The 25,594-nt window shown below is 41.1% G+C and overlaps 1 protein-coding gene across 9 annotated transcripts; it reads right to left on the minus strand.

Moving 5' to 3' along the window:
• Positions 1–1,772: 1,772 nt before the first annotated feature.
• Positions 1,773–22,882, minus strand: LOC147369767 (hepatitis A virus cellular receptor 2-like). Of its 9 annotated transcripts, none has more exons than XM_086413719.1 (7): positions 22,705–22,882; positions 21,375–21,713; positions 20,440–20,523; positions 14,414–14,454; positions 12,885–13,011; positions 4,537–4,573; positions 1,773–2,324 (listed from the first exon to the last, which is right to left on the minus strand). In XM_086413719.1, exons 1-7 carry the CDS (start codon positions 22,757–22,759, stop codon positions 2,165–2,167), a joined length of 843 nt encoding a protein of 280 aa, XP_086269845.1. In that variant the 5' UTR covers positions 22,760–22,882; the 3' UTR covers positions 1,773–2,164. The 9 variants fall into 9 exon arrangements, with proteins under 9 accessions (XP_086269845.1, XP_086269849.1, XP_086269846.1 ...); XM_086413721.1 differs by having other exon boundaries at positions 2,229–2,292; XM_086413723.1 differs by lacking the exon at positions 12,885–13,011 and having other exon boundaries at positions 1,773–2,292.
• Between the last annotated feature and the right edge of the window lie 2,712 nt (positions 22,883–25,594).

A 25,594-nucleotide genomic window follows, 5' to 3' on the forward strand; every position in this document is an offset into this window, starting at 1 on the left:
CTACCAGGCTCCTCCATCCATGGGATTTTCCAGGCAAGAGTACTGGAATGGGGTGCCATTGCCTTCTCCTCAAACAGTTATAGAAGCACATAAAAGGAAAAAGTGAAACTGACTATTTGCCCCTGTGAAATAACCATATTAACTTTGGAATATGCTTCTGGAATATTTTACAGTAAAAGAAAAAAATAGAATTAACTATACTATTTTAGAACCTTTTTCTTTTTATTAGCAATATAGATTTCTCCTTTGACAAGTAACACAGCTCTGTGAAACTAGGGATTTTGTCTGTTTCCTTCACTGCTATATTTCTAGGAACTAAATCACTGTCTGGCACAAACTAGGTGCTAAAAAATGTTCACTGGATGAATGAATGAGATCCTCCTTCCTGTCAGATCAGTCAGAAGTTCCACAGGGTCAGGGATGTGTCTATTTGGTCTCTGTGATCCCAGCACCAGAGTCCCTGGCACAAGGTAAGCATTTAGTATCTGTTGAACTAGCAAAACAACTCTATGATGAAACCAACTAATTTTTTTTAAACTGTTCCAGTGTGTTGGCAATACCACCTAATTAGCTATTCCCCAATTCATGGAAAAAGTCTCTCACAAGCACTGTTGCAAGAGTTGTTCTTATATATACATCCTTGTTTAAAGATTTTTTTAGAATAAGAATCCCTTTTGTGGGGCAATCATTGACCTGGTTTAAATGTGTTCTGAAACCTCTTCCCTCTAGAATTTCATAAACTAAAAACACTTAAGATTAATTATTCAGCTTGTTTAAAAGCCCCTGCCTGGAACACTGCAAAATGATCTCCAGTAGAAAATGAATGCTTCCCAATCCTATCTGGATGCAGCCTGAACACTGTAACAAACAGGAAGCCTGCATCCTTGGTGACCAACATCTCCTGCATGCAACACAGTAGCACTTTAGCCATCACCCAGAGAAGGCCGTTTTCAGGCAGGTCTCTACTGTTGATTCATCCAGCAGAAAAGAGAAAGAAGACAGGAGAGTAATAGACTTCCAGGGCCTGAGCTGGAAGAAGATGCTGAGAAACTAAGAGCTGGACAAGACCACAAACAGAGGATTGAGAGTATTTTTTAGTTCCCCACAAGTGAAGGTACAGAGTTCTATCTGAATTCTCCATTGGAAAAGTTTTTCCAGAAATTTGCCTTTCTGCTTTTTAATTTTTTCACTCCAAAGATATTAAGTAAATCTCTATTATGTGTCAGAGTTGTGCCATAACTGGGGAGGAAAAAACAGGCAAGATGGACCTACTGTCCACCATCTTGGCACTGAAGCTTAAGGACCATTGTCGAAGCACGAAGGGATCTGACTCTGACAAATAAAGACGGCTAGAGACCCTCATCTACTTTCCACCAGGGAACAGAATTTGTGTCCCAGTCCTGCTTCTTCTTTTATGAAAAACACTGCTCCATTTCTCTCCATGAATGACAAGTCAGTTAGAGATCTTTCCCTTTGAGTACACCCCAAGCAAAACTAGTCAATTCACACTGAGAGTACTTCCTTTTTCTCCAGGAGCATCTGCCACACCACAGGCCTTGTTGGCCCATCTTCTTAACTGAAGCCAAGGAGAGCTGTGCATTGGCACTTACTGTGGCAGAGTCAACATTCAAAGAAGTATAAACCTTGAGGCTTTGAGGGAATCAAGACCATCTAGTCCTACTCCAGTAGTTTCCTAACCCCTTCTATGGATCACAGAGCTCTTTGAGAATCAGTGACCCTTTAGATTTCCTGTATTGAAAAAGACACACATATATCTCAGCAGGTAATTTCCCCTGTATTTTCAAGAGTTTCATGGACACACCATGTAATCGAATATCTAGAATTCCAGAGATCCCATATTAAGAATTCTTACTCTCTGTAAAAGCCCACTGGAGCTCTAATGTCCCAATTAGCAGTCTCTGAGTTGTGTGGATGGAACACAGAGGCAATGTAGTGCCTGTGTATTACCACACAGGTTCCAGCTCAATCCTCGAGTGAGCTAGTTATCTTTAAAATATGGAAAAACTCTGCTCGGTGGCCAAGGGCAGAATTTCCTAAATCAGTCAGCTGAGCCATCTCATGTCTTCAAAGAAGACAACACCAAGCCCCTAAATGAAGTGGTTGAATCTGGTGTCGTTGAAAGGTGACAGCAGCCCAGAGGTTGTTAGGATTGATGCCCACTGTTGACGGAGCAGTAACACTCGTATGGATCCTCCTCTTCATATACATTTTCCTCAATGATATAGATGTTTTCCACTGGGTGCATCCCCTCTGCTGCTGTATTTGCCAACCCTGAAGGAGAAAGGTTGGCCAAAGTGATGAGGCTGTGGAAATAAAGCATTGTAGTTGAGTTAAGCACTTTCTGGACAATATGTAATAGAATTGAGAGAACGGGCTTTGCTGAAGAGTTAGCAACCAAGGCAGTATACGATCCTTGATCAGGTCCTGACTAGGAAGGGAAAACATAAAATAGCAATGAAATAATCTGGGGAATACTCTGTACAAATTCAAATTAATCTGAAATTTCTTAGGTATAAAAGTGGAATTGTGTTATCTAAGAGAATATACTCATTCTGAGGAAGTGCAGACTGAAGTGTTTATGTGAAGTGTCAAGATGTCTGAAATACCTGTACAAATGGTTCAGACAAAAACAAAATTGTATACGTAAAGAGAGAAACAAAGTAAATGTGACAAATATCAAATAACATGCTCAAATTGCACTGTTATTTCAATTATTATGTGGGTTTAAACAATTCCAAAAAGTAAAAGGAATGTGTTATGGATCCAGTGAGACTTGAGTTTGAATTCTACCTCTGTTTCTTACCATCCATATGATCTAGGCTGAGTCAGATTTGCCTTTTCCATTTATTCATTAAAGAACTATTTAGTGTGTTACACACTGAGCCCATGCATCAAGAGATACAACAGTGAACAAAACACAAAAAGCTCCTGGAGGCTGTATATTAGTAAACTCAGGGTGTTAGGGTCCTCACCTATACAATGGGAATAAGTACTCTTCTCTCACAAGGCTGCTGTAAGGAACATTTGTCCATGCAATCCTCAAATATTTATGAAGTGTGTACTAAGAATCAGGTGTGCACTAGGGGATACAGTTGTTAATGTGCTGATAAGTTCCTAATTTTCTATGGAGTTTACATTTATAGGTAGAGATAAAACATTAACCCAATAATTTCATAAAGAATGCCAGGGATGGCGGAGCATGGTGGGCTGCCGTCTATGGGGTCACACAGAGTCGGACATGACTGAAGTGACTTAGCAGCAGCAGCAGCAGCAGTAGTACTCATAAATGTAAATATTACCTATTGATATCACAACATTTCAGGTTTCAGCTCTAATAAATGCTGGTTATAGATCATATAGAACCATGATGATTAAGTGTTCTATTTGGTCTTATTTGACTTTTTACTGCAGACTATTTTGTCTTCATAACTATATCATCTAGTGTGTGTGAATGCTAAGTCACTTCAGTCGTGTCCAACTCTTTATGATCCTAGGGACTGTAGTCTTCCAGGCTCCTCTGTCCATGGGATTCTCCAGGCAAGAGCGGGTTGCAAAGCCCTCTTCCAGGGGATCTTCCCGACGCACGGAGTGAATCTGCGTCTCTTATGTCTCCTGCACTGGCAGGCAGGTTCTTCACCACTAGCACCACCTACTGCTGCTAAGTCGCTTCAGTTGTGTCCGACTCTGTGCGACCCCGTAGACAGCAGCCCACCAGGCTCCCCCGTCCCTGGGATTCTCCAGGCAAGAACACTGGAGTGGGTTGCCATTTCCTTCTCCAATAGCACCACCTAGACTTAGTCTAAAATTATTAGTGGTTCAGATAGTATTCAGTGGACAGAATCATTTTTTTCTTAAAATACATTTCATTCTGCCCATGTCCCAAATGTCACAGAAACCCAGTAAAATTATATAATCTTTGTGTGTGTGTAGTGTAGTGTAATTAGGAATGGAGACTAATTCTTCAATATGACAGACAAGCAGTTTTCAACTCTGTTTGAACATTACAATTACCTAGAAAGTTTTTAGAACAATAGGGGCTTCCCTGGTGGCTCAGATAGTGAAGAATCCACCTTCAATGCAAGAGACCCGAGTTTGATCCCTGAGTTGGGAAGATCCTCTGGAGAAGGGAATGGCCACCCACTCCAGTATTCCTTCCTGGAGAATTCCATGCACAGAGGAGCCTGGCAGGCTACAGTTCATGGGGTCACAAAGAGTCGGACACAACTGAGCAACTAACTCTTTCACTTTTTCACTATGCTGAGACCTCATCCCCAAAGATTCTAACGTATTTGCTCTGGGATAGACAAATATGTTTAAGTGCCCTAGGTGATTCTAACAGGTAATCAGAGTTCAGAAGAACCAGGCTGAGTTATGAAAAGCTCTGAGAGTAGACGCTGAGCTTCTCATTCACTTCTGTAACCAGCGGCCACCTAGAGCCTGGGTGGAGTAGGTGCTCAATCAGCTGAAGGCTCACCCAAGATCCCCACCTTCTCCTACCCTACTCATGATTCTTACCTTGAATTTTGTATCTTCTCTTTTCTATCAGAATACCCTAAGTAGAAAGGAAAATGAAAGTCCATTTAAAATGCTTTAATAAAATAAATGAGATAAAAAACAAAACGGGCTAATGGGAAGAAAAGATTGTTTAGGGAAATCTGGTCTACTGGTTAAGATTTAATTACATCAAACCACTGATGTGTGTCTTGGTATATTACATAAACTGTGGTAGAAAGTAATAAAGATGTATTTTCATATTTAACAAATATAGGGAGTGGCTACTACATATCTGCTAGTATGCTAAGCACCAGGGACACAAAAAAATGAATTATGAGCCCTGACATCATTAAGCTTGTCTTCCAGTGGGGAGGCATTTAAGAAAAAAAAAATAAGAAATAGAAAAAATAAAATAATTTCAAACTTGATGTGATAGAAAGAAAAGTACTGCAGCAAAATAGATTAACCTAGAGATTATCATACTGAGTGAAATAAGACAGAGAAAGACAAACATCATATCATTTACATATGAAAGCTAAAAACATTACAAATAGCTTTATTTACAAAACAGAAACAGACTCACAGACATAGAAAACAAACTTATGGTTGCCAAAGGGGAGAGGGGAGCAGAGATGAATTAGGAGTGTGGAATGAACAGATATATACCACTAAGATGATCTTTGGAAGGAAAGTTATGACCAACCTAGATAGCATTATTCAAAAGCAGAGACATTACTTTGCCACAAAGATTCATCTAGTCAAGGCTGTGGTTTTCCTGTGGTTGTGTATGGATGTGAGAGTTGGACTGTGAAGAAGACTGAGCACCAAAGAATTGATGTTTTTGAACTGTGGTGTTGGAGAAGACTCTTGAGAGTCCCTTGGATTGCAAGGAGATCCAACCAGTCCATTCTGAAGGAGATCAGCCCTGGGATTTCTTTGGAAGGAATGATGCTAAAGCTGAAACTCCAGTACTTTGGTCACCTCATGCGAAGAGTTGACTCACTGGAAAAGAGTCTGATGCTGGGAGGGATTGAGGGCAGGAGGAGAAGGGGACGCCAGAGGATGAGATGGCTGGATGGCATCACTGACTCGATGGACGTGAGTCTGGTTGAACTCCGGGAGTTGGTGATGGACAGGGAGGCCTGGTGTGCTGTGATTCATGGGGTCACAAAGAGTCGGACATGACTGAGCAACTGAACTCAACTGAGATAGCATATTCAAAAGCAGAGACATTCCTTTGCCAACAAAGGTCTGTCTAGTCAAGGCAATAGTTATCCAGTGTTCATGTATGGATGTGAGGGTTGGACTGTGAAGAAAGCTGAGTGCGGAGGAATTGATGCTTTTGAACTGTGGTCTTGGAGAAGACTCTTGAGAGTCCCTTGGACTGCAAGGAGATCCAACCAGTCCATTCTAAAGGAGATTGGTCCTAGGTGTTCTTTGGAAGGACTGATACTAAAGCTGAAACTCCAATACTTTGGCCACCTCATGCAAGGTGTTGACTCACTGGAAAAGACTCTGATGCTGGGAGGGATTGAGGGCAGGAGGAGAAGGGGACGACAGAGGATGAGATGGCTGGATGGCATAGCGACTCGATGGCTATGAGTTGGTGATGGACAGGGAGGCCTGACATGCTGCAATTCATGGGGTCGCAAAGAGTCAGACAAGACTGAGTGACTGAACTGAACTGAAGATGATCTTTAAGCTCAGTTCTGAAAGAAGAGAATGAGTCAGCCAAATGAAGAACCAGGGTGAGCATTCTGGATTGAGTAAAGCCCTGGTAAAGATGGTGATAAGTGGCTGAAACTGAAAGCATGACTGGAATAAAAGAGTGGCACAAGATAAGATCTGAAATGGAGGCTGGGCTAGATACCATAGGACCCTTGAAGTCATAATCAGGAGCTTGGGTTTTATCCTAAGACATAAGAAATAATTGAAGGCCAGAAATATGATATAACTGGGTTTCAAGAAAATCACTTTGGTTGCTATGTGGAGAATGAACTAAAAGGAGGTATGAAAAAAGAGAAGGTAAGGCATGAACTACCTCAGAGTAAGGTGATGACAGAGAGGCACAGAATCATGAATGGATTTTAGATATGTTTTGGGGAAAGTGCAGGAAGTGAAGCTGGATTGTGTGTAATTGGGATTGTGTGTTAGGAGTGAAGAAGGAGAGAATTCAAGGAGGGCTTCTAGCTCAGGCAACCAGTTGGATGGTAGGGAAACACTATGATGAAGACCTGGGGTGGCGGCAGGGGGCGGGGGGGCGGGGGCGGGTAGGATTTTAAAAAGGTGGGATATAGACTCCAGAGCTCCTTTTTGGATGCAGTAAGGTGGGAGACAAATAAGTGGAGATAACACCTGAACAGCTGGACAGTCAGTACCAACACCCTTGAGTGCTAAAGACAGAAACTAAGGATGACATTTAAGTCTACGGAAATACAGGTTATCATCATCCAGAGGGTATGGAGAGAGGAAAAACACCAGCTCTGGGGAATCTCAACACCTAAAGATCATGCTGAAAAAGAGAATATTATAAAAATGACTGAAAAGGAGTGGCCAAAGTGAGAGTGGTGTTTCAGAAGTCCAGAGAAGGAAGACTTTTGGAATGAGTGAGGGTCAACTTCAGTTCAGTTCAGTTCAGTCGCTCAGTCGTGTCTGACTCTTTGCAACCCCATTAATCTCAGCACACCAGGCCTCCCTGTCCATCACCAACTCCTGGAGTTCACTCAGACTCACGTCCATCGAGTCAGTGATGCCATCCAGCCATCTCATCCTCTGGCGTCCCCTTCTCCTCTTGCCCCCAATCCCTCCCAGCATCAGAATCTTTTCCAATGAGTCAACTCGTCGTATGAGGTGGCCAAAGTACTGGAGTTTCAGCTTTAGCATCATTCCTTCCAAAGAAATCCCAGGGCTGATCTCCTTCAGAATGGACTGGTTGGATCTCCTTGCAGTCCAAGGGACTCTCAAGAGTCTTCTCCAACACCACAGTTCAAAAGCATCAATTCTTTGGTGCTCAGCCTTCTTCACAGTCCAACTCTCACATCCATACATGACCACAGGAAAAAACATAGCCTTGACTAGACGGACCTTTGTTGGAAAAGTAATGTCTCTGTTTTTCAATATGCTATCTAGGTTGGTTATAATTTTCCTTCCAAGGAGTAAGCGTCTTTTAATTTCATGGCTGCAGTCACCATCTGCAGTGATTTTGGAGCCCAGAAAGATAAAGTCTGACACTGTTTCCACTGTTTCTCCATCTATTTCCCATGAAGTGGTGGGACCAGATGCCATGGCCTTCGTTTTCTGAATGTTGAGCTTTAAGCCAACTTTTTCACTCTCTACTTTCATTTTCATCAAGAGACTTTTGAGTTCCTCTTCACTTTCTGCCATAAGGGTGGTGTCATCTGCAAATCTGAGGTTATTGATATTTCTCCTGGCAATCTTGATTCCAGCTTGTGCTTCTTCCAGTCCAGCATTTCTCATAATGTACTCTGCATATAAGGTAAATAAGCAGGGTGACAATATACAGCCTAGACATACTTCTTTTCCTATTTGGAAACTCTCTTGTTCCATGTCCAGTTCTAACTGTTGCTTCTTGATCTGCATACAGATTTCTCAAGAGGCAGGTCAGGTGGTCTGGTATTCCCATCTCTTTCAGAATTTTCCAGTTTATTGTGATCCACACAAAGGCTTTGGCATAGTCAATAAAGCAGAAATCGATGTTTTTCTGGAACTCTCTTGCTTTTTCCATGATCCAGCAGATATTGGCAATTTGATCTCTGGTTCCTCTGCCTTTTCTAAAACCAGCTTGAACATCAGGAAGTTCACGGTTCACATATTGCTGAAGCCTGGCTTGGAGAATTTTGCTGCTGCTGCTGCTGCTGCTAAGTCGCGTCAGTCGTGTCTGACTCTGTGCGACCCCATAGACGGCAGCCCACCAGGCTTCCCTGTCCCTGGGATTCTCCAAGCAAGAACACTGGAGTGGGTTGCCATTTCCTTCTCCAATGCAAGAAAGTGAAAAATGAAAGTGAAGGGCTCAGTCGTGTCGGACTATAGCGACCCCATGGAGTACAGCCTACCAGGCTCCTCCGTCCATGGGATTTTCCAGGCAAAAGTACTGGAGTGGGGTGCCATTGCCTTCTCCGGAGAATTTTGAGCATTACTTTACTAGCATGTGAGATGAGTGCAATTGTGCGGTAGTTTGAGCATTCTTTGGCATTGCCTTTGTTTGGGATTGGAATGAAAACTGACCTTTTCCAGTCCTGTGGCCACTGTTGAGTTTTCCAAATTTGCTGGCATATTGAGTGCAGCACTTTCACAGCATCATCTTTCAGGATTTGAAACAGCTCAACTGGAATTCCATCACCTCCACTAGCTTTGTTCGTAGTGATGCTTTCTAAGGCCCACTTGACTTCACATTCCAGGATGTCTGCCTCCAGGTCAGTGATCACACCATCGTGATTATGTGGGTCATGAAGATCTTTTTTGTACAGTTCTTCTGTGTATTCTTGCCATCTCTTCTTAATATCTTCAGCTTCTGTTAGGTCCATATCATTTCTGTCCTATATCGAGCCCATCTTTGCTTGAAATGTTCCCTTGGTATCTCTCATTATCTTGAAGAGATCTATAGTCTTTCCCATTCTGTTGTTTTCCTCTATTTCTTTGCATTGATCACTGAAGAAGGCTTTCTTCTCTCTCCTTGCTATTTGTTGGAACTCCGCATTCAGTTGCTTATATCTTTCCTTTTCTCCTTTGCTTTTTGCTTCTCTTCTTTTCACAGCTATTTGTAAGGCCTCCTCAGACAGCCATTTTGCTTTTTTGCATTTCTTTTCCATGGGGATGGTCTTGATCCCTGTCTCCTGTACAATGCCACGAACCTCAGTCCATAGTTCATCAGGCACTCTATCTATCAGATCTAGGCCCTTAAATCTATTTCTCACTTCCACTGTATAATCATAAGGGATTTGATTTAGGTCATACCTGAATGGTCTAATGGTTTTCCCTACTCTTCAATTTAAGTCTGAATTTGGCAATAAGGAGTTCATGGTCTGAGCCACAGTCAGCTCCTGGTCTTGTTTTTGTTGACTGCATAGAGCTTCTCCATCTTTGGCTGCAAAGAATATAATCAGTCAGATTTCAGTGTTGACCATCTGGTGATGCCCATGTGTAGAGTCTTCTCTTGTGTTGTTGGAAGAGGGTGTTTGCTATGACCAGTGCATTTTCTTGGTAAAACTCTATTAGTCTTTTCCCTCCTTCATTCCGTATTCCAAGGCCAAATTTGCCTGTTACTCCAGGTGTTTCTTGACTTCCTACTTTTGCATTCCAGTCCCCTATAATGAAAAGGACATCCTTTTTGGGTGTTAGTTCTAAAAGGTCTTGTAGGTCTTCATAGAACCGTTCAGCTTCAGCTTCTTCAGTGTTACTGGTTGGGATATAGACTTGGATTACCATGATATTGAATGGTTTGCCTTGGAAATGAACAGAGATCATTCTGTCATTTTTGAGATTGCATCCAAGTACTGCATTTTGGACTCTTTTGTTGACCATGATGGCTACTCCATTTCTTCTGAGGGATTCCTGCCCACAGTAGTAGATATAATGGTCATCTGAGTTAAATTCACCCATTCCAGGGTCAACTTAGTTGAATATTACTGAAAGATGGATGTACGGCAATGAAGACAGAGGTATCTACAGGGTTTATCAAAATGGAGATCACTGAGCTTGAACTAAAACTACTTCCATGGCAATTCAGGTGTAGAAGCTAAATGGGGCTGGGGGTGTTTGAAGAGTACAGAGGAATGAAATGTAAGAATAACTCATCTGAAATATGCCTGTGAAGGAGAGGAGAGAAATGGGAGTGGCGGGAGAGAAATGTGTGAACTAGATCTTATTTTTACACTAATAAAAAAAGCATAAATAGGAATGGAGAAAGAGATGATTTTGGAGAAAGCAATCAAAGGAAGAAGGAAGTCATGGCTATGCCAAAGTAGTTGAAACAGGCTTTTAATACTTCATTAGTGCAGTGAGAAGGGAGGGAGGTTTGAGAAGCAGTGAAATATGTGATGCTCATCTCAGACACTGCACTAGGAAGAAACAAGATTGCTGCACATTTCTGAGTGCCAATTTATGGCTTTGATGTCATGATTAAAAACCTGTTACCCTCGTTGTGTGATTTTCTGTAGCAGCTTCTAAGGAAAAGACTGCAAATTGTACACAACTTTCCCATCTATCCTTCTACGTAGTCATGTTTTTTATATATATATATATATTTATTTATTTTAATTGGAGGCTAATTACTCTACAATATTGTATTGGTTTTGCCATACATCAACATGAATCCGCCACGGGTGTACACGTGTTCCCCATCCTGAACCCCCCCTCCCTACTCCCTCCCCATACCATTTTGGCAGTAATCATATGTGTGTACAAAACATGACTTCTCCTACTCCTCATCAACCTCTTTCCACACTCTTTTACCCAAACCATAATAGTCCCCAATATCCAGGCCTTGGCAGAACACAAAAAGTGGGTGTTATCATTACTCCTTATCAGCCTGTAGATTCCATATTCATGTGGTCAATTCCCAAACTCCACTGCTACCTCTCCATAAACTCGGGTAAGTGGGAGTGAGTAGCTTCTTCCTCTGAACAATTCATTTACTATTAATGGCAGAATAACAAAAAGGTAAGCAGGATAGCCCAGGTTTCAAATCCTCTATCAATTAACAGTGTCACGTTGGAGTAAAAGTTACTTAACTTTTCAACACAATGGCTCTCCGACTGGTAAATGAGAACAATATAGTACCTTTTTCTACAGGGTAATTATGAGCATTTAATGCACATAAAGCACTTGGAAGCATAATGCACATAAGCCACACAGGATGAGCAGCTCATCCCAGTTTTCCCTGGACTGTCCCAGTTTTAGCACTGAAAACCCACATATTCGGACCCCCCACCCCGCTTCAGTCCTGGGAAATTTCAGAATGGTTTGTAATGCTACACACAGTCTATGTTTACAGATGAGTAAGAAAGGCGACTAAAACAATAGAGGTATAAGGCCTTGGCCTCTGCCCCAAAGAGAAGAGAATATATCACAATTATTAAAGTATGTGAGGCTTTCAGAGTGATGGAAGTGTTTGGTCATTGATTGTGGTGATGGTTTCCTGAGTGAAATCATCTACAAAAATTCATTAAGTTGGACACATTTTACATAGACAGTGTATCACATATAAATTATACTTATTTTTTTTAAATAAACATAAGCAACTTAGAAGTAAAAAGTTTGCTGAGTGCCACAATGGAGGAAAACTACAAATGCTGCAACCTTGACCATGACTCAGTATTAAAGGAACCTGCTGCCCCTCTTTACAGAACCACCCGTAAGAGATACATAACATAGAAAATGCATAGAGGGAAGTGATTGCTAATTCATGAATTTAAAATATTTATGCTCTTTAAAAATAAGAAAATAGATACTAGAATCAACCTGCTTGAATCTGAATTCCAGCTTTGCCACTTACCGATTCTGAAACCTTGAGAAAACCTTGAAAGTTTACCATCTCTAAGTGTTACTCTCCTCTGCTGTAAAAAATGGGGATAACAGTCTACCTACCTTATAAGATGGTGACGATGATAAATGTAAAAACATGCTTGTTACACGGTAAGCACTGAATAAAAACAAGCTATTATTAATCCTGTGATTTGAAAGGACTAAGGAGTATTCCTTGGAAGGAAAGTTATGTCCAACCTAGATAGCATATTGAAAAGCAGAGACATTACTTTGCCAACAAAGGTCCGTCTAGTCAAGGCTATGGTTTTTCCAGTGGTCATGTATAGATGTGAGAATTGAACTGTGAAGAAAGCTGAGTGCCGAAGAACTGATGCTTTTGAACTGTGGTGTTGGAGAAGACTCTTGAGAGTCCCTTGGACTGCAAGGAGATCCAACCAGTCCATTCTGAAGGAGATCAGCCCTGGGATTTCTTTGGAAGGAATGATGCTAAAGCTGAAACTCCAGTACTTTAGCCACCTCATGCGAAGAGTTGACTCATTGGAAAAGACTCTGATGCTGGGAAGGATTGGGGAAGGAGGAGAAGGGGACGACAGAGGATGAGATGGCTGGATGGCATCACTGACTTGATGGACGTGAGTCTAAGTGAACACCGGGAGTTGGTGATGGACAGGGAGGCCCAGTGTGCTGCGATTCATGGGGTCGCAAAGAGTTGGACACGACTGAGCGACTGAACTGAACTGAACTGAACTGAAAGAGTATTGATTCTAATCAATATAACCTAATAATTATAATGTCTAGGTTTGGGTTGGTTCCTATATTAACAGTTCCTTATCAGAGGGAGAGAGAAGCACCATCAGATGACTTACATTTGAGAATTAGACCACCAGAGATAAGAATCAGAGCCAGCCCAGCAAAGACTCCTGCTCCTATGTAGAGGCCTGTTCTGGTGGTGGTACCCATGTCTTGTAACTCAATAGCCAGTGTGGATATTTCCTATGGAAACGCAAACAGAATTACAGCAAATGGCCAGAAACCCATTGTCTGCCCAGGTAATCTCACGACTTATGCATCAGAACAGCCCTTTCACAGTATCCCAGGAATGCAGGGACCTTGAAATGACTCACAATCTGTCCCCTTCTAGACAAACTTCAAACCACCCAAAGAAAAAGATTAGCTGAAGTTTTGGACTTAGCAAGAGAATAAGATATGCTTGTCTGTGGTATGGGTGGAGAAGTAGCCTTAGTAAATGGACTCCCAATTTCCCCAACAAAAATGAACATTAAAGTGGAACCCTATTTATATAAGATTCCCTCATGTTTCCAGGGAGTTTCAGAGAGGTCTAAATTTGGTGTTGTACCATGAAACCCCAATTTCCACAGAAAGATAGTGATTTAAAAGCTAGGAATTTGCAGCCTGACAGTCTTGGGTTCAAATCCCAGTTCTGTCACCAAAGAGCAGAGTCATTTGTAAAGTTATCAGGAAAATTAAGTGACAAAAACCAGAAAATGCTCGGCACAGAGCCTGGTACAGGTAAATGTTCAATCAGTGGTAGCTTTTATTGCTATTGCTCTGCATCCTGTTTCTAAACTTTCAGTTCATGTTCCCCCTTTAAAAAGAGCAACAGTGAACACTTTCAAAACAACATTAAGCAATTAAGTCCTCCATTTATTCAACCCACATTTACTGCAAGTGCACTGTGCAGATGCGCCCTGAGCAGTGTGGCACAAAGAGGTATTTAAAAGGCAGTCCTGGATTGCAAAGACCGCAGGACAAACACAAAATACTTGAGAGTGAGTCAGACTGAGTCAAATGAATGCAGACTCCCGGGTATGTCCTCAAACAATTTCCCAGTCACTGCTATCAGATTGTTTTCTAGTGGTTTTCCCTTGCATTCTGAGAAGGTGGGAGACATTAAAATGGTGGTTGATTGAAATACGGCTTTGTTTTTGGTTAGAAATGTAAGTTCTTACCTTAGAATATTCCTGACTGGTGTCTTGTCATAAATAAATAAATTTAAACAAACAAACAATCTTTCTCACTAGGGTAGAAATGTTAACAAGGAAAAACACTACTCTCAGGAGATGCAGGGTGTCTGAACCCTCCACAGTGGTATGCAGTTGTGAAATTTCAGGATAAGAACAAAATGCTAGTGAGTCTTCCTTTTGGCACATCTACTATGTGCCAGGCACTTTTATATGCATCACCTCACTCCATCCTTACAACAGGCCTCTGCAGTTACAATTGTCATCAGCAACATGTTATAGTCAAGGAACCCAAAGACAAGGGAGATTAGGTATTTTTCCCCAAGGAAAGAGTGGACAGGAAGGAAGTCTAAAGCCATACTTTTTTTTCTTTGAGTTGAGCACGAGCTGAGCTCACACACACAGTTACTTACTGTCTGATTTTTATCATGGAGGGTCTCCAGTATCCGTGTGTCTACCACAAAGAAGAAAAATAGCCAAAACAGTTAGGAATGCTCTTTATATGAGGTTTGTTGTTTTTTTTTTAAGCTGCCTATAAATCTACTTGAAATTAATTCTACTTCATACTCTTCACAATAATTAACTGAGAAATCAACAGAATTTATTGAACACTTACAAATCAACTCTAGGATGACGTTTTTTCACCCAGATAACAAACCGAACTACCTATGTTCTATGAAATGGAGACTTCTTCTGGGAAGACATATTTTGAATACGTGGTTTGTTGTGTCCATAGGACCTAAAACGGTCTGCAAAATTCTAACAGCATTGACAATACACAAGCAAGCATTATAATTAGACTTTTTTAGATCACATGACTGCTCTTCAATATTTATTTTGTTCATTTTTTAATTGACGTATAGTTGATTTACAATGTTGTGTTAGTTTCAGGTATACAGTAAAGTGATTCAGAATATATATAGTCTTTTTCAGATTCTTTTCCCTTACAGGTTATTACAACTTACTGAGTATAGTTCCCTGTGCTATACAGTAGATCTTTGTTGGTTATCTATTGTATGTATCTGTGTGCTCAGTCGCTCAGTCATGTTCAACTCTTTGAGACCGCATGGACTGTAGCCTGCCAGGCTTCTCTGTTCATGGAACTTTTCCAGGCAAGAATACCAGAGTGGGTTGTCATTTCTTACTCCAGGGTATCTTCCTGATCCAGGGGTTGGACCCCATCTCTGGCATCTCATGCATTAGCAGGTAGATTCTTTACCACCAGGGCCAACTGGGATGCCTCTTCTATGTTAATCCCGAACTGCTAATTTATCCCTCCTTCACCCCTTTCCCTTTTGGTAGCCATCAGTTTGTTTCCTATGTCTATGAGTCTATTTCTGTTTTGTAAGTAAATTCATATGTATATATGCAATATGATACGACATTTGCCTTTCTCTGTCTGGCTTACTTCACTTAGTATGATAATCTCAAAGTCCACCCATGTTGCTGCAAATGGCATTATTTCATTTTTATAACTAAGTAATATTCCATTGTATAGATGTCCATCAACAAATGAATGTATAAAGATGTGGCATGATTAGACTCTGAAAGGTAAGGAAAGTTGATTTTCTCAAAACCGTTTAACATTAAGAGAGAGGGTATTTTGTTCCCTAAAAAATGAAAATAATAATAACTGTAACTATAATTTACTATGAATAGGCATTGTGTTAAATTCTTCAAGGAAGTATATCTCATTTAACACTCAAAACAACTATCTTACAGTAGGGAGTATCTGTCCCGTTGCACAGATGAAGAAGCTGAGAATTAGGAAGCTAAATGACTTACCCAAGGTCATACAGCTTAGCGAATAACAGAAATGGCCTTCCAATTTAGGTCTGCGTGGCCTTAAGTACACACTTAACTATGCTGCCTCCAACAATGCTCACCTCAGCACTGTGATTACTAAGCTCATCATGCTGCCCAGATCCCAGATCACTTTCTTTCCTTTATAGGCATTTATTTATTTATCTGCCTATCCATTCAATGAACATATATTACATCCCCACTCTATGCCAGGCACAGAGGACAGAACAGTGAACAAGATGGGCCAGGCCCTTATCTCATAAACAATGCATTTTACAAACCAATAAATCGTCAGCCTTGGGAAGAGTAAGGATGCAAACTCATTTTTCTGGTTGAGTCAGAGGCTCTGAAACTTCCTAAATGCCATGATCACTTTCTGGAAGCTTCAAAGTCTAAGCCTTTTAATGCTAAACTCCTGGCATACAAACTCTGATTTTAACAGTATAAAAGCATATTCTCAGCCTGAAGTTGGAGAAGGCAATGGCACCCCACTCCAGTACTCTTGCCTGGAAAATCCCATGGACGGAGGAGCCTGGAAGGCTGCAGTCCATGGGGTTGCTGAGGGTCAGACACGACTGAGCGACTTCACTTTCACATTTCACTTTCATGCATTGGAGAAGGAAATGGCAACCCACTCCAGTGTTCTTGCCTGGAGAATCCTAGGTACAGGGGAGTCTGGTGGGCTGCCATCTATGGGGTCCACAGAGTCAGACACGACTGAAGTGACTTAGCAGCAGCCTAAAGTCTTGTTTGTTTATATTTTAAGAAAAGGAAAGACGTTATCTCCCATTTACCTTTGCTCCTATAATGAAAAGGAATTTTAAAACCACACTGGTGGAACTACTAAGTAAACTACACATACAATATTTTCTAGTGTAAATCTAGTTTCTGCTTCCATACAATTACTTTTCTTGGCTTAAATGATAAGACTGTCTGACTTCTAACTTTTTTTTTTAACTTCATCTTACAGTGAAAATGATCAATCAACTAAAGCCCTATTGGGTTATCACAGCTTATTTTCACATAGATTGACATCAACCAAGATGGGTGGGACAGATGGAGGATGTTACAGTGTGTTTCCTAGAGGACCCAAGATTGGCGGAGCAGGTTGATGGTCTTAAAAGTATACAAACTTAATATTTACCATCTAGCATGTTTTATGTGCCTGACAGAGTGCTTAGCACTCTACATGCACAATATCTTTTCATCTTCACCACCATTGTTCTTGTTTAGTCACTAAGTCATGTCCGACTCTGCAACCCCATGAACTACAGCATGTCAGGCTTCCCTGTCCTTTACTATCTCTGTGAGATTGGTCAAACTCATGTCCACTGAGTAAGTGATGCCATCCAACCATCTCATCCTCTGTAACCGCTTCTCTTGTCCTCGATATTTTCCAACATCAGGGTCTTTCCAATGAGTCAGCTCTTCACTTCAGGTGGCCAAAGTATTGGAGCTTCAGCTTCAGCACCAGTCTTTCCAATGAATATGCAGGGTTGATTTCCTTTAGGATTGACTGGTTTGATTTCCTTGCTGTCCAAAGGATTCTCGAGTCTTCTCCAACACTACAGTTTGAAAGCATCAGTTCTTCAGTGCTCAGCCTTCTGCCTGGTCCAACTCTCACATCCATACATGACTACTGGAAAAACCATTTGGACTACACGGACCTTTGTCAGCAAAGTGATGTCTCTGCTTTATAATACACTGTCTAGAGCTGTCATTGCTTTTCTTTGAAGAACCAAGCATCTTTTAATTCCATGGCTGCAGTCACTGTGTGCAAAGTACTATTATTTTCCCATTTTTCAAATGAAGAAGTCTCAGAGAGGTATTTTGTCCAAGATCACATAGCTATTAACTGGAGACCCCGAGATTCAAATCAAGTCTACTTCCAGAGCTAAGGATTCATCCGTGATCCAGTCCTGCTTTCTTCAGGTGGAGGAGAGATTTCATTTGTCCGATGTTCAAAGTTGGTTTAGGAACCTCAAAGACCCTTGGAACTCTTACTTGTAAAGGCTCCTCTCCACTTCATAGCAAGCATATGTACCCACATTCCACATTAAAGAAATGGTGTGTACAACTATACACAAGCTGACTTGCAGGTAATTAACTGGTATAATGTTACATATTATAGTCATACCATTAAATACTAATATATTAACTAATTAAATACTAATTAATTTCAACTTTTCATTTTATTTCCATAGTTTGGAGCCATTGCCTTTTATCATTTAAGTATTTTCTCAGGCCTTTGAAAAGCTCAGAGATTGTAGGCACTCTCCCTATATTCCCAGGTACAAAAGATGGCCCCATTCTGTTGCCCTAAAGGGAAGGAACAAACAAGTAAAACCTGAAGTGAAGGCCACTTCTGGTTATGGCACAGACACCTCAAAAAATGTGCACTGCCTTGTGAGGAAGCTACTTCTCTATCTGGGAAGGTGTGTGGTCACACAGCAAATGTCCACTGGGGCGTGACATTGTAAAGAGCACTGAAACCCATGATGGGTAAGTGGGACTCCCACCATTCCCTTCAAGGTCTACAGTCGTGGAATTCTTTAAAATATAACAATGACATATGATAAACACTTGGTATGATTCGATTAGCTCACTATTTGGGTGATCATCTGTTTCCACCATATTTAACTTCCTTACAAATTGCATGAGAGATCTTGGTACCCAGTGACTAAAGAACCAATAAAAAGATTCAACCTCGTGAGAACTGACATTAGTATTTAAAATAACTAATAATTGAGTGCTTTGTCTGGGCAGGGCATTATGCATTATACTTAGTGCTTTACATATGTCATCACATCGGTCTTCACAATAGTCTTATGACATAGGCACTGGAAATTAGCCTCATTATAGAGATAAGGAAATTGAGCCTCACAGAGTTTGAGCAACAAAACTGAGTTTATAAAACTAACACAAAAAGCTGACATTAGAACCCATTCTGCCTATCACTGAAGCGCTGTGCTGTGCTCACTTGTTTCAGTCATGTCCAACTCTTTGGAACTGTACGGACCATAGCCTGGCAGGCTCCTATGTCCATGGGATTCTCCAGGCAAGAATACTGAAGCTGGTTGCCATGTCCTTTTCCAGGGGATCTTCCTGACTCAGGGATTGAACATTCATCTCTTGTGTCTCCTGCATTTCAGTCAGGTTCTTTACCCACAGAGTCACCTTGGGAAGCCCATCACTGAACTAGTACTTAACTGCAACCTCATTCTGCCTTTAGATCTTACTGAAAATGACAATAGCTAACATGTACTGAGTATGTACCATGATCAGACTCTGGGCTAAGCACTTTAGACACACTTCCTTATTTAAATCTGAGAGATTTAATAGATTAGGATTGGAATTTACCTATTATTAAATTTTAGGGCTTTCCTGGTTGCTCAGTGGTAAAGAATCCACCTACCAATTCAGAATATACGAGTTCAATTTCTGGGTCTGGAAGATCCCCTGGAGAAGGAAACAGCAGCCCACTCTAGTATTCTTGCTTGGGAAATCTCATGGATAGGAGCTTGATGGACTACAGTCCATGTGGTCACAAAAGAGGCAAACATGACTTAGCAACTAAACAACAATAACCACCTCATTTTACTGAATCAAAGACTATGCTTTGGAGAGTTTAGAGAGACCAGAACTCCTCCCTGATCAATGTGACTTGAGGTCTGCTCTGTCAACCTTATCTTCTTTCTAGAGCACTGTGGAAAATACTTGTTGAAATACTTGAAGGTTTTAGCTGCTCCTTCTGAGGTCAGAATCTGAGGAAGATGATGGACTTTATTCCAGTTAGAAGGAACTCTTGAAATAGCCTAATCCAAATTATCCCAAACATGGACTGGGGCCAATACATGACAAAACATCATCAGTACAGGAGTAAATCAGAAAATAATAAGGAAACATAATGAGTTTTTCATTAAACTTACGTAAGAGTATCCTCTTTTTTTTTTTTAACATGGGGATGTCAGTAGTAGAAATCTTTTTTTCCCTTGTTTGGCAAAATATGAAGCTCATCAAAAATCTTTATCAGGAGTTGGGAATTATTGGGTGGTGAAATCCAAGTCTCTGAACTCATTCCTCAGACAGAAGAGGAAGCTGCTATCAGGAGAAGTGAAAGGCTTTTGCTCAGGTAGAGGGTATGCTATGCTATGCTAAGTCGCTTCAGTCGTGTCTGACTCTGTGTGAACCCATAGACAGCAGCCCACCAGGCTCCCCCGTCCCTGGGATTCTCCAGGCAAGAACACCGGAGTTGGTTGCCATTTCCTTCTCCAATGCATGAAAGTGAAAAGAGAAAGTGAAGTCGCTCAGTCATGTCCGACCCTCAGCAACCCCATGGACTGCATTCCAGGCTCCTCTGTCCATGGGATTTTCCAGGCAAGAGTACTGGAGTGGGGTGCCATTGCCTTCTCCTCAGGTAGAGGGCTACTCATGACTAATTCAGAATCCTAGCCTGGGGCTCTTTTTTCCCAGCATAAATTTACCTCAAACCCTTCCTTACACCTGTCACTGTCTTGGGTGCACAGAAATATTCGTGCCTCCACTCAAACTATTTTCTCGTATTTTCCCCATATTCTAAATCTTCTGAACTCTGAAACCAACTAAAGGTTTCCTCCTATACACCATGTGTAATTACCTGAGACCGGTCCCTTTGTGGTGAGCATCCTTGGAAAGGCTGTAGTGATGTCCCTCCATGGAGTCCAAGCTGATGTGACCTTGGCTAAAGTCAGAAACCAATGTAAGGATGAGGCTTCTCTGACAGCAGAAAAGTGGCAACAGAAAAAAAATTGTAAACACAACAATAGAAGAGAAACACATGCTAAACTTCCAAACCTACCTGAACACCTTCGTTGAGAGTATATGACACTCAGAATGTCTGACAGAGGTGTGTTGCATCATTATTATCACAGTCTAATTGTTAATAATAAAACTTACAGCCATAGTAAATGCATTCCACAAAACATCTCATAAAATCCTCCCAGTGGCCTCTAGGGTAGGTAATATTATATTTTATAGAGGAAGAGGTCACAGAGCTTAAATAACTTGTCAAGATTACATAGCTGGTAAGAAGCAGTGTCAAATTTGAACTTAGCTCCATCAACCACTAAGTACACACTCTATAAGCATTAAAACATGAGAGCATACGTGCCCCCTCTTCCCCACACATGCAGAGTCCAGTGGTTCTCAATCTTGGCTGCACATGGGGGAGAATCATTGGGTGTAGACTTTGTAAAACTCCCATGCTCAGGCTCCATCCACCTCCAGAAATGCTGATTTCCCTGGTTCAGGGCTGGAGCCCAAGCAACTGTGGGAGTCAAAAGGCTCCCCAGGTGATTCCAATGACCAGTCAGGTACTCAGACCACTGATCTAGCACTTTCCTTCATTCTATGGCCATGAGGTTCAAAATAGATGGAGGGAATTAAACACGGTTGGACCTGTTAAACTTTAGGTCTTAGGGTCCCAACTGGAGGGCTGTAATTGGGAAGACCAAAGGTGAGACTAGTCAGTGTATTTAATATGATCCACAGGCAAATCTCATTCAGAAAGAAGGTATGCAAAAGTCTACTCACCTGGTTTGATGATCAACTCCAGGTTTGATTTTCGATCATTCATTAGACCTGGGAATTGGATCCGGCAGCAATAGGTCCCACTGTCAGCTAAAGTCACATTCTTGATGGTTAAGGTCATGTCTCCTTTGTGCAAATCCCTCTTTAGTAGGTATCTGCTGGATGTCTGATAGGTCACGTTCCTTCCATCAGTCCTGAGCACCAAACTATAACATTCAAACACAGGGCAGGGTCCCTTGCCCCAGCACACAGGCACGAGATTCTCGGTGGTAGCTGGAGAGTAGGTGCAGGGCAGATCAGCATTCTGACCCACCTGAGACACATATGCCCCTTTCAAAGAACCTGCATAAAGAGGGAAAGAGAGCAGTGACAGAGGTTGTTCCACTTCAAGAAAACTGCAAGCAGTGCTTTGCAGAATAAAGAGGAAACCACTGCTGCTGTCCTGCTTGGAGAACAGTTCACTATAGCAATGATTCTCAGACTCAAGGGGCACCAGAATCACCAGAAAGCCTTGTTCAAACAGAGAGAGCTGAGCTCAACTGCTAGAGTTCCCCATTCAATAGTTCTTGGGTGGGGCCCAAGAATTATATTTCTAACAAGTTCCCAGGACACCCTCAGAATATGGCTCATCTTAGAACCTCACTTTGAGAACCAGTGCCCAAGGAGAGAATCATGGCCTGGTCCTGTGAACATTGAAGGGCACTGCTGATGGAAACAGATAATCAGCAGTGAGTCACTGTCAGCCAGGAAAAGAGCTCACCCATTTAGGCTAGTCGTCTATTCACAAACTCAGGGCAGTTATCCTGACACAAAACTCTCTCTCCTTTTTTTTTAATGAAGGACCAGTCACATAATGAATAAAAACCCTTGGTTGAATAAGAAGTTAATGTATGGCTGTTCTGAGGTTTAAAATTTATATAAACTACACACTAATATACACGCATATTAAAAAGCAGTATAAAAATATACACACATATTATAAAAGCAGTATAAAAAGCATATGACAACTCTCCCATACCCTGCTCTTTTCCATTTCCCAGCTCCCTTTCCCAGAGAAGCATTCATGTATTCCCACTGCCCTGTGACACACACAAAAACAAGTCCAATATATCCATTTTTGTGCTCCTTGCTTTCTTCAATTAACATTATGATTTAAAAACATCTCATATCATCATGTTTCATCAGCTTTGCTATTTGTATCATGGATATATCACAATTTCTTTACCCACCTTCTGCTGGTGGATATTTAGGTTTCTTCCAAGCTTTTGCTTATTACAATGATCATCCTTGCATCTTTATCTTGTACTATCCAACTGCAAAAATCCAGACTTACTTGTAAGCAGTAGCAGCATGAGCAGGACACAATCAAAAAGAAGATGTGAAAACATGGATTCTGAAGAAGAAAGTCAAACAATGGCTCTGTTTAGGTGCCGTTTCAATTCTCCAATCGAACTGAGTATTTCCTGGAACTGTCTCTCCTCCCAAGTCACAGGAGCAGTGGCCACTCTCCAGACTGCTGGCCCAGCACAGCAGGTGTTTGACTACCAATCACTGCTCTCTTAACACTGTCATCTATGATGACAGCAAAGGAAATGCTAGTTCTCTCTCATGATAGACCACACACATCCTGTGAAGACTGACATTTACCCTGTCCTCATCAACGAAGAGGAAGCAATACTCAGAGGAAGAAAACTGTTACTCTGTCAAGTGTCTCTTGGCAAGTAGAGTAAACCCTCTACTATCTCCAGTGAAATAGTAGTCCTCAGTCTGAAATGGACAGTGTTCCCTGGGAACACAGGTAGAAATATATCACTCATACATTCATTCAGTCAAGTCAGTCAGCTGGTGAGTTCTGTGACCAATGTTTATGAAGCATCTGCTACTTGTCAGGAACTGGACTAGGAGCTGGGAGATACCACCATGAATGAATGGCCTGATTCTTTTTTTTTTTTCCTTTTGGCCATGCCATGTGACTTGTAGGATCTTAGTTCCCTGACCAGGGATTAAACCCATGCCCCCTGCTTTGAAGTGTGCATTCTTAACCACTGAACTGCCAGGGAAATCCCAGGCCTGTTCCTTATCCTCACATTTAGCTGCCCTTTCTACTCCAATCATGAAACTAGTTCTTAGCCTTGCTCTAATACAAACTGAGCTATGTCATATAAGCTTACTAGGTTGGCCTCCCCATTTATAAAACTTATAACATGAGGAAATTGTGTTAGGTGATATATGAACAGCTGCTCTAATATTCTGACTTTGACCTGAACTTCCAAACTCTTCCACCAAGGAAAAATGCATTCCTTCCTGTAATGATTCTTTCCCCCTCCTGTTGGGGGACCTGAAGGCACCTCGATATTCTATTTCCTCCCATATACACTAGATGTCCCCTCTCTTCCAGCCCAGGGGCTTTGGGCATCAATTGCCAGAAAGTGTTGAACCACACTCTCCATTATTGAGATTAACATCTCAGACTCAAACAGTCTCAACTCTGGGAGAGTGACTTTTGTCTGGAAATCTTTAAAGCAAACATCTATTTATAAAAGGGAAGTGAGCTCTCAGATGGAATAGTTTCTGAAAACCCTGTGGTCTTCCTCTGTCTTCTCTGCCTGAATTTCCTTGTCACTCACTTTAAACGTTACTAAATGCATTTATTATAAATATCCAGCTTGTTCAGTGTGTGTACCTTTATAGTGCCACGAAGTTAGTGGTGACTCAGGAGATCACGTTCAATTTCTTTATGGTATATATCCACTCCAGTGTTCTTGCCTGGAGCATCCCAGGGACAGGGGAGCCTGGTGGGGTCGCACAGAGTCGGACACGACTGAAGTGACTTAACAGCAGCAGCATAGACAAGGAAACTGAGATCTGAAAAGACCAATTTGCCCAAAGGTATATGACTGTTCATTTCAGGCAAGAACACGAGTTTCCCTAAGAACCAGATTGTTTTCCCACTGCAAACTATGTTTCATAAGTTTCATATTTGTCCTTACTATGTCTGCCCACATACCTAATAACAACAAGCAAATGTACATATTCAAGTGTAAGGTAGATTTGATTAAACATGGGGTCAGAGGTTAGATTTACTAACAGCATGGGTGAGTCCAAGCAAAACTGTTAAAAGTTTCAGGCTTCACATTTTGTGTTCTGATTTTGGTTTATTGTGTTTCTTATTATTACTCTGTCCTCTATACATCTCTGGAATTATTACTGGATCCAGCTTAATAAAAGTTTAACAATGGGAACTTCCCTGGGAAGCCACCTGCCAATGAAGGGAACACAGGTTCAATCCCCATAGCCCAGGAAGATCCCACATGCCATGGAACAACTAAGCCCACATGTAGCAGCAAAGACCCAGGACAGACTAAATAAATAAATAAAATTATTTTTAAAATGAAATTACTTACTAGTCAGGCTTTAAAAAATTAACAATGTATTAATTCATTGAGGTCTAGACATGAAGGTGCCTAGAAATCTACTCTAACCCCTTTCTTTTTCTGTGTATACAGGACTTTTTCTGAATATTATCATTTTCACTTAACTTTTATTTCTTGGCGTTTTTTTTTTAACTGTTTAGGCAACACATCCAAATGGCTAAAGTTTAAAGCAATATAAAAAACTTATACTGAGAAGCTTCATTCTCACCCCTTCAAGTCCACCAGTTTCCCCCCCCAACCTATAGGTTTCTATTTTCATGAATCTTTTGTGTACCCTTCCCAATGCAAACACAAGAAAATAAAGTATATATTCTTATTTCTCCCTTTTTCTGACAAAAAAGCATATCATAACACATTTTACAATTTGCATTTTCCATTTACTATTTTATATAAATTTCCTGACATATCAAAAGCAGAGAGAATAGTACACTCTCTCAATACACAAATTCAAATTTATCAAATTTTTCTTTTAAAACAAATCCCAGATGTCATGTTATTTCACCCTTACAGACGTCAATGTGTATCTTGTTTTTTAAAAATTGACACTCTGCTAATTACCATTATCACATAAGACAAAATTAATAATGATGTCTTAGCAGCACCTGATTCTTCAGTCCATAATCAAATTCCCCTGATTACCTCAAAAATGTCCTTTAATAATAGGTTTAAACCCAGATCTAAACACTGCATTTGTTTGTAATAACCCTTGTGCTTTTGGTTGTTGTAACCCTACACTGCGTTTGGTTGTTATAACCCTTGTGCTCTGTGTGCTCACTTAGTTGTGTCTGA

This window comes from Bos grunniens, chromosome 7, assembly GCF_055505025.1.
Source record: "Bos grunniens cultivar Pamir isolate PY7600 chromosome 7, Bosgru_T2T1.0, whole genome shotgun sequence".
NCBI lineage: Eukaryota > Metazoa > Chordata > Mammalia > Artiodactyla > Bovidae > Bos > Bos grunniens.

Excerpts from the sequence above, each read along its gene's own strand:
- LOC147369767 (XM_086413718.1), bottom strand. The coding sequence starts at position 22,759 with ATGTTTTCACATCTTCTTTTTGATTGTGTCCTGCTCATGCTGCTACTG. Across the intron at positions 21,714-22,704 it reads CATGCTGCTACTGCTTACAA|GTTCTTTGAAAGGGGCATAT; the intron begins GTAAGTCTGGAT and ends CTCTTTATGCAG. Across the intron at positions 2,325-12,884 it reads TGGTGGTCTAATTCTCAAAT|CCTCATCACTTTGGCCAACC; the intron begins GTAAGTCATCTG and ends TTATTTCCACAG.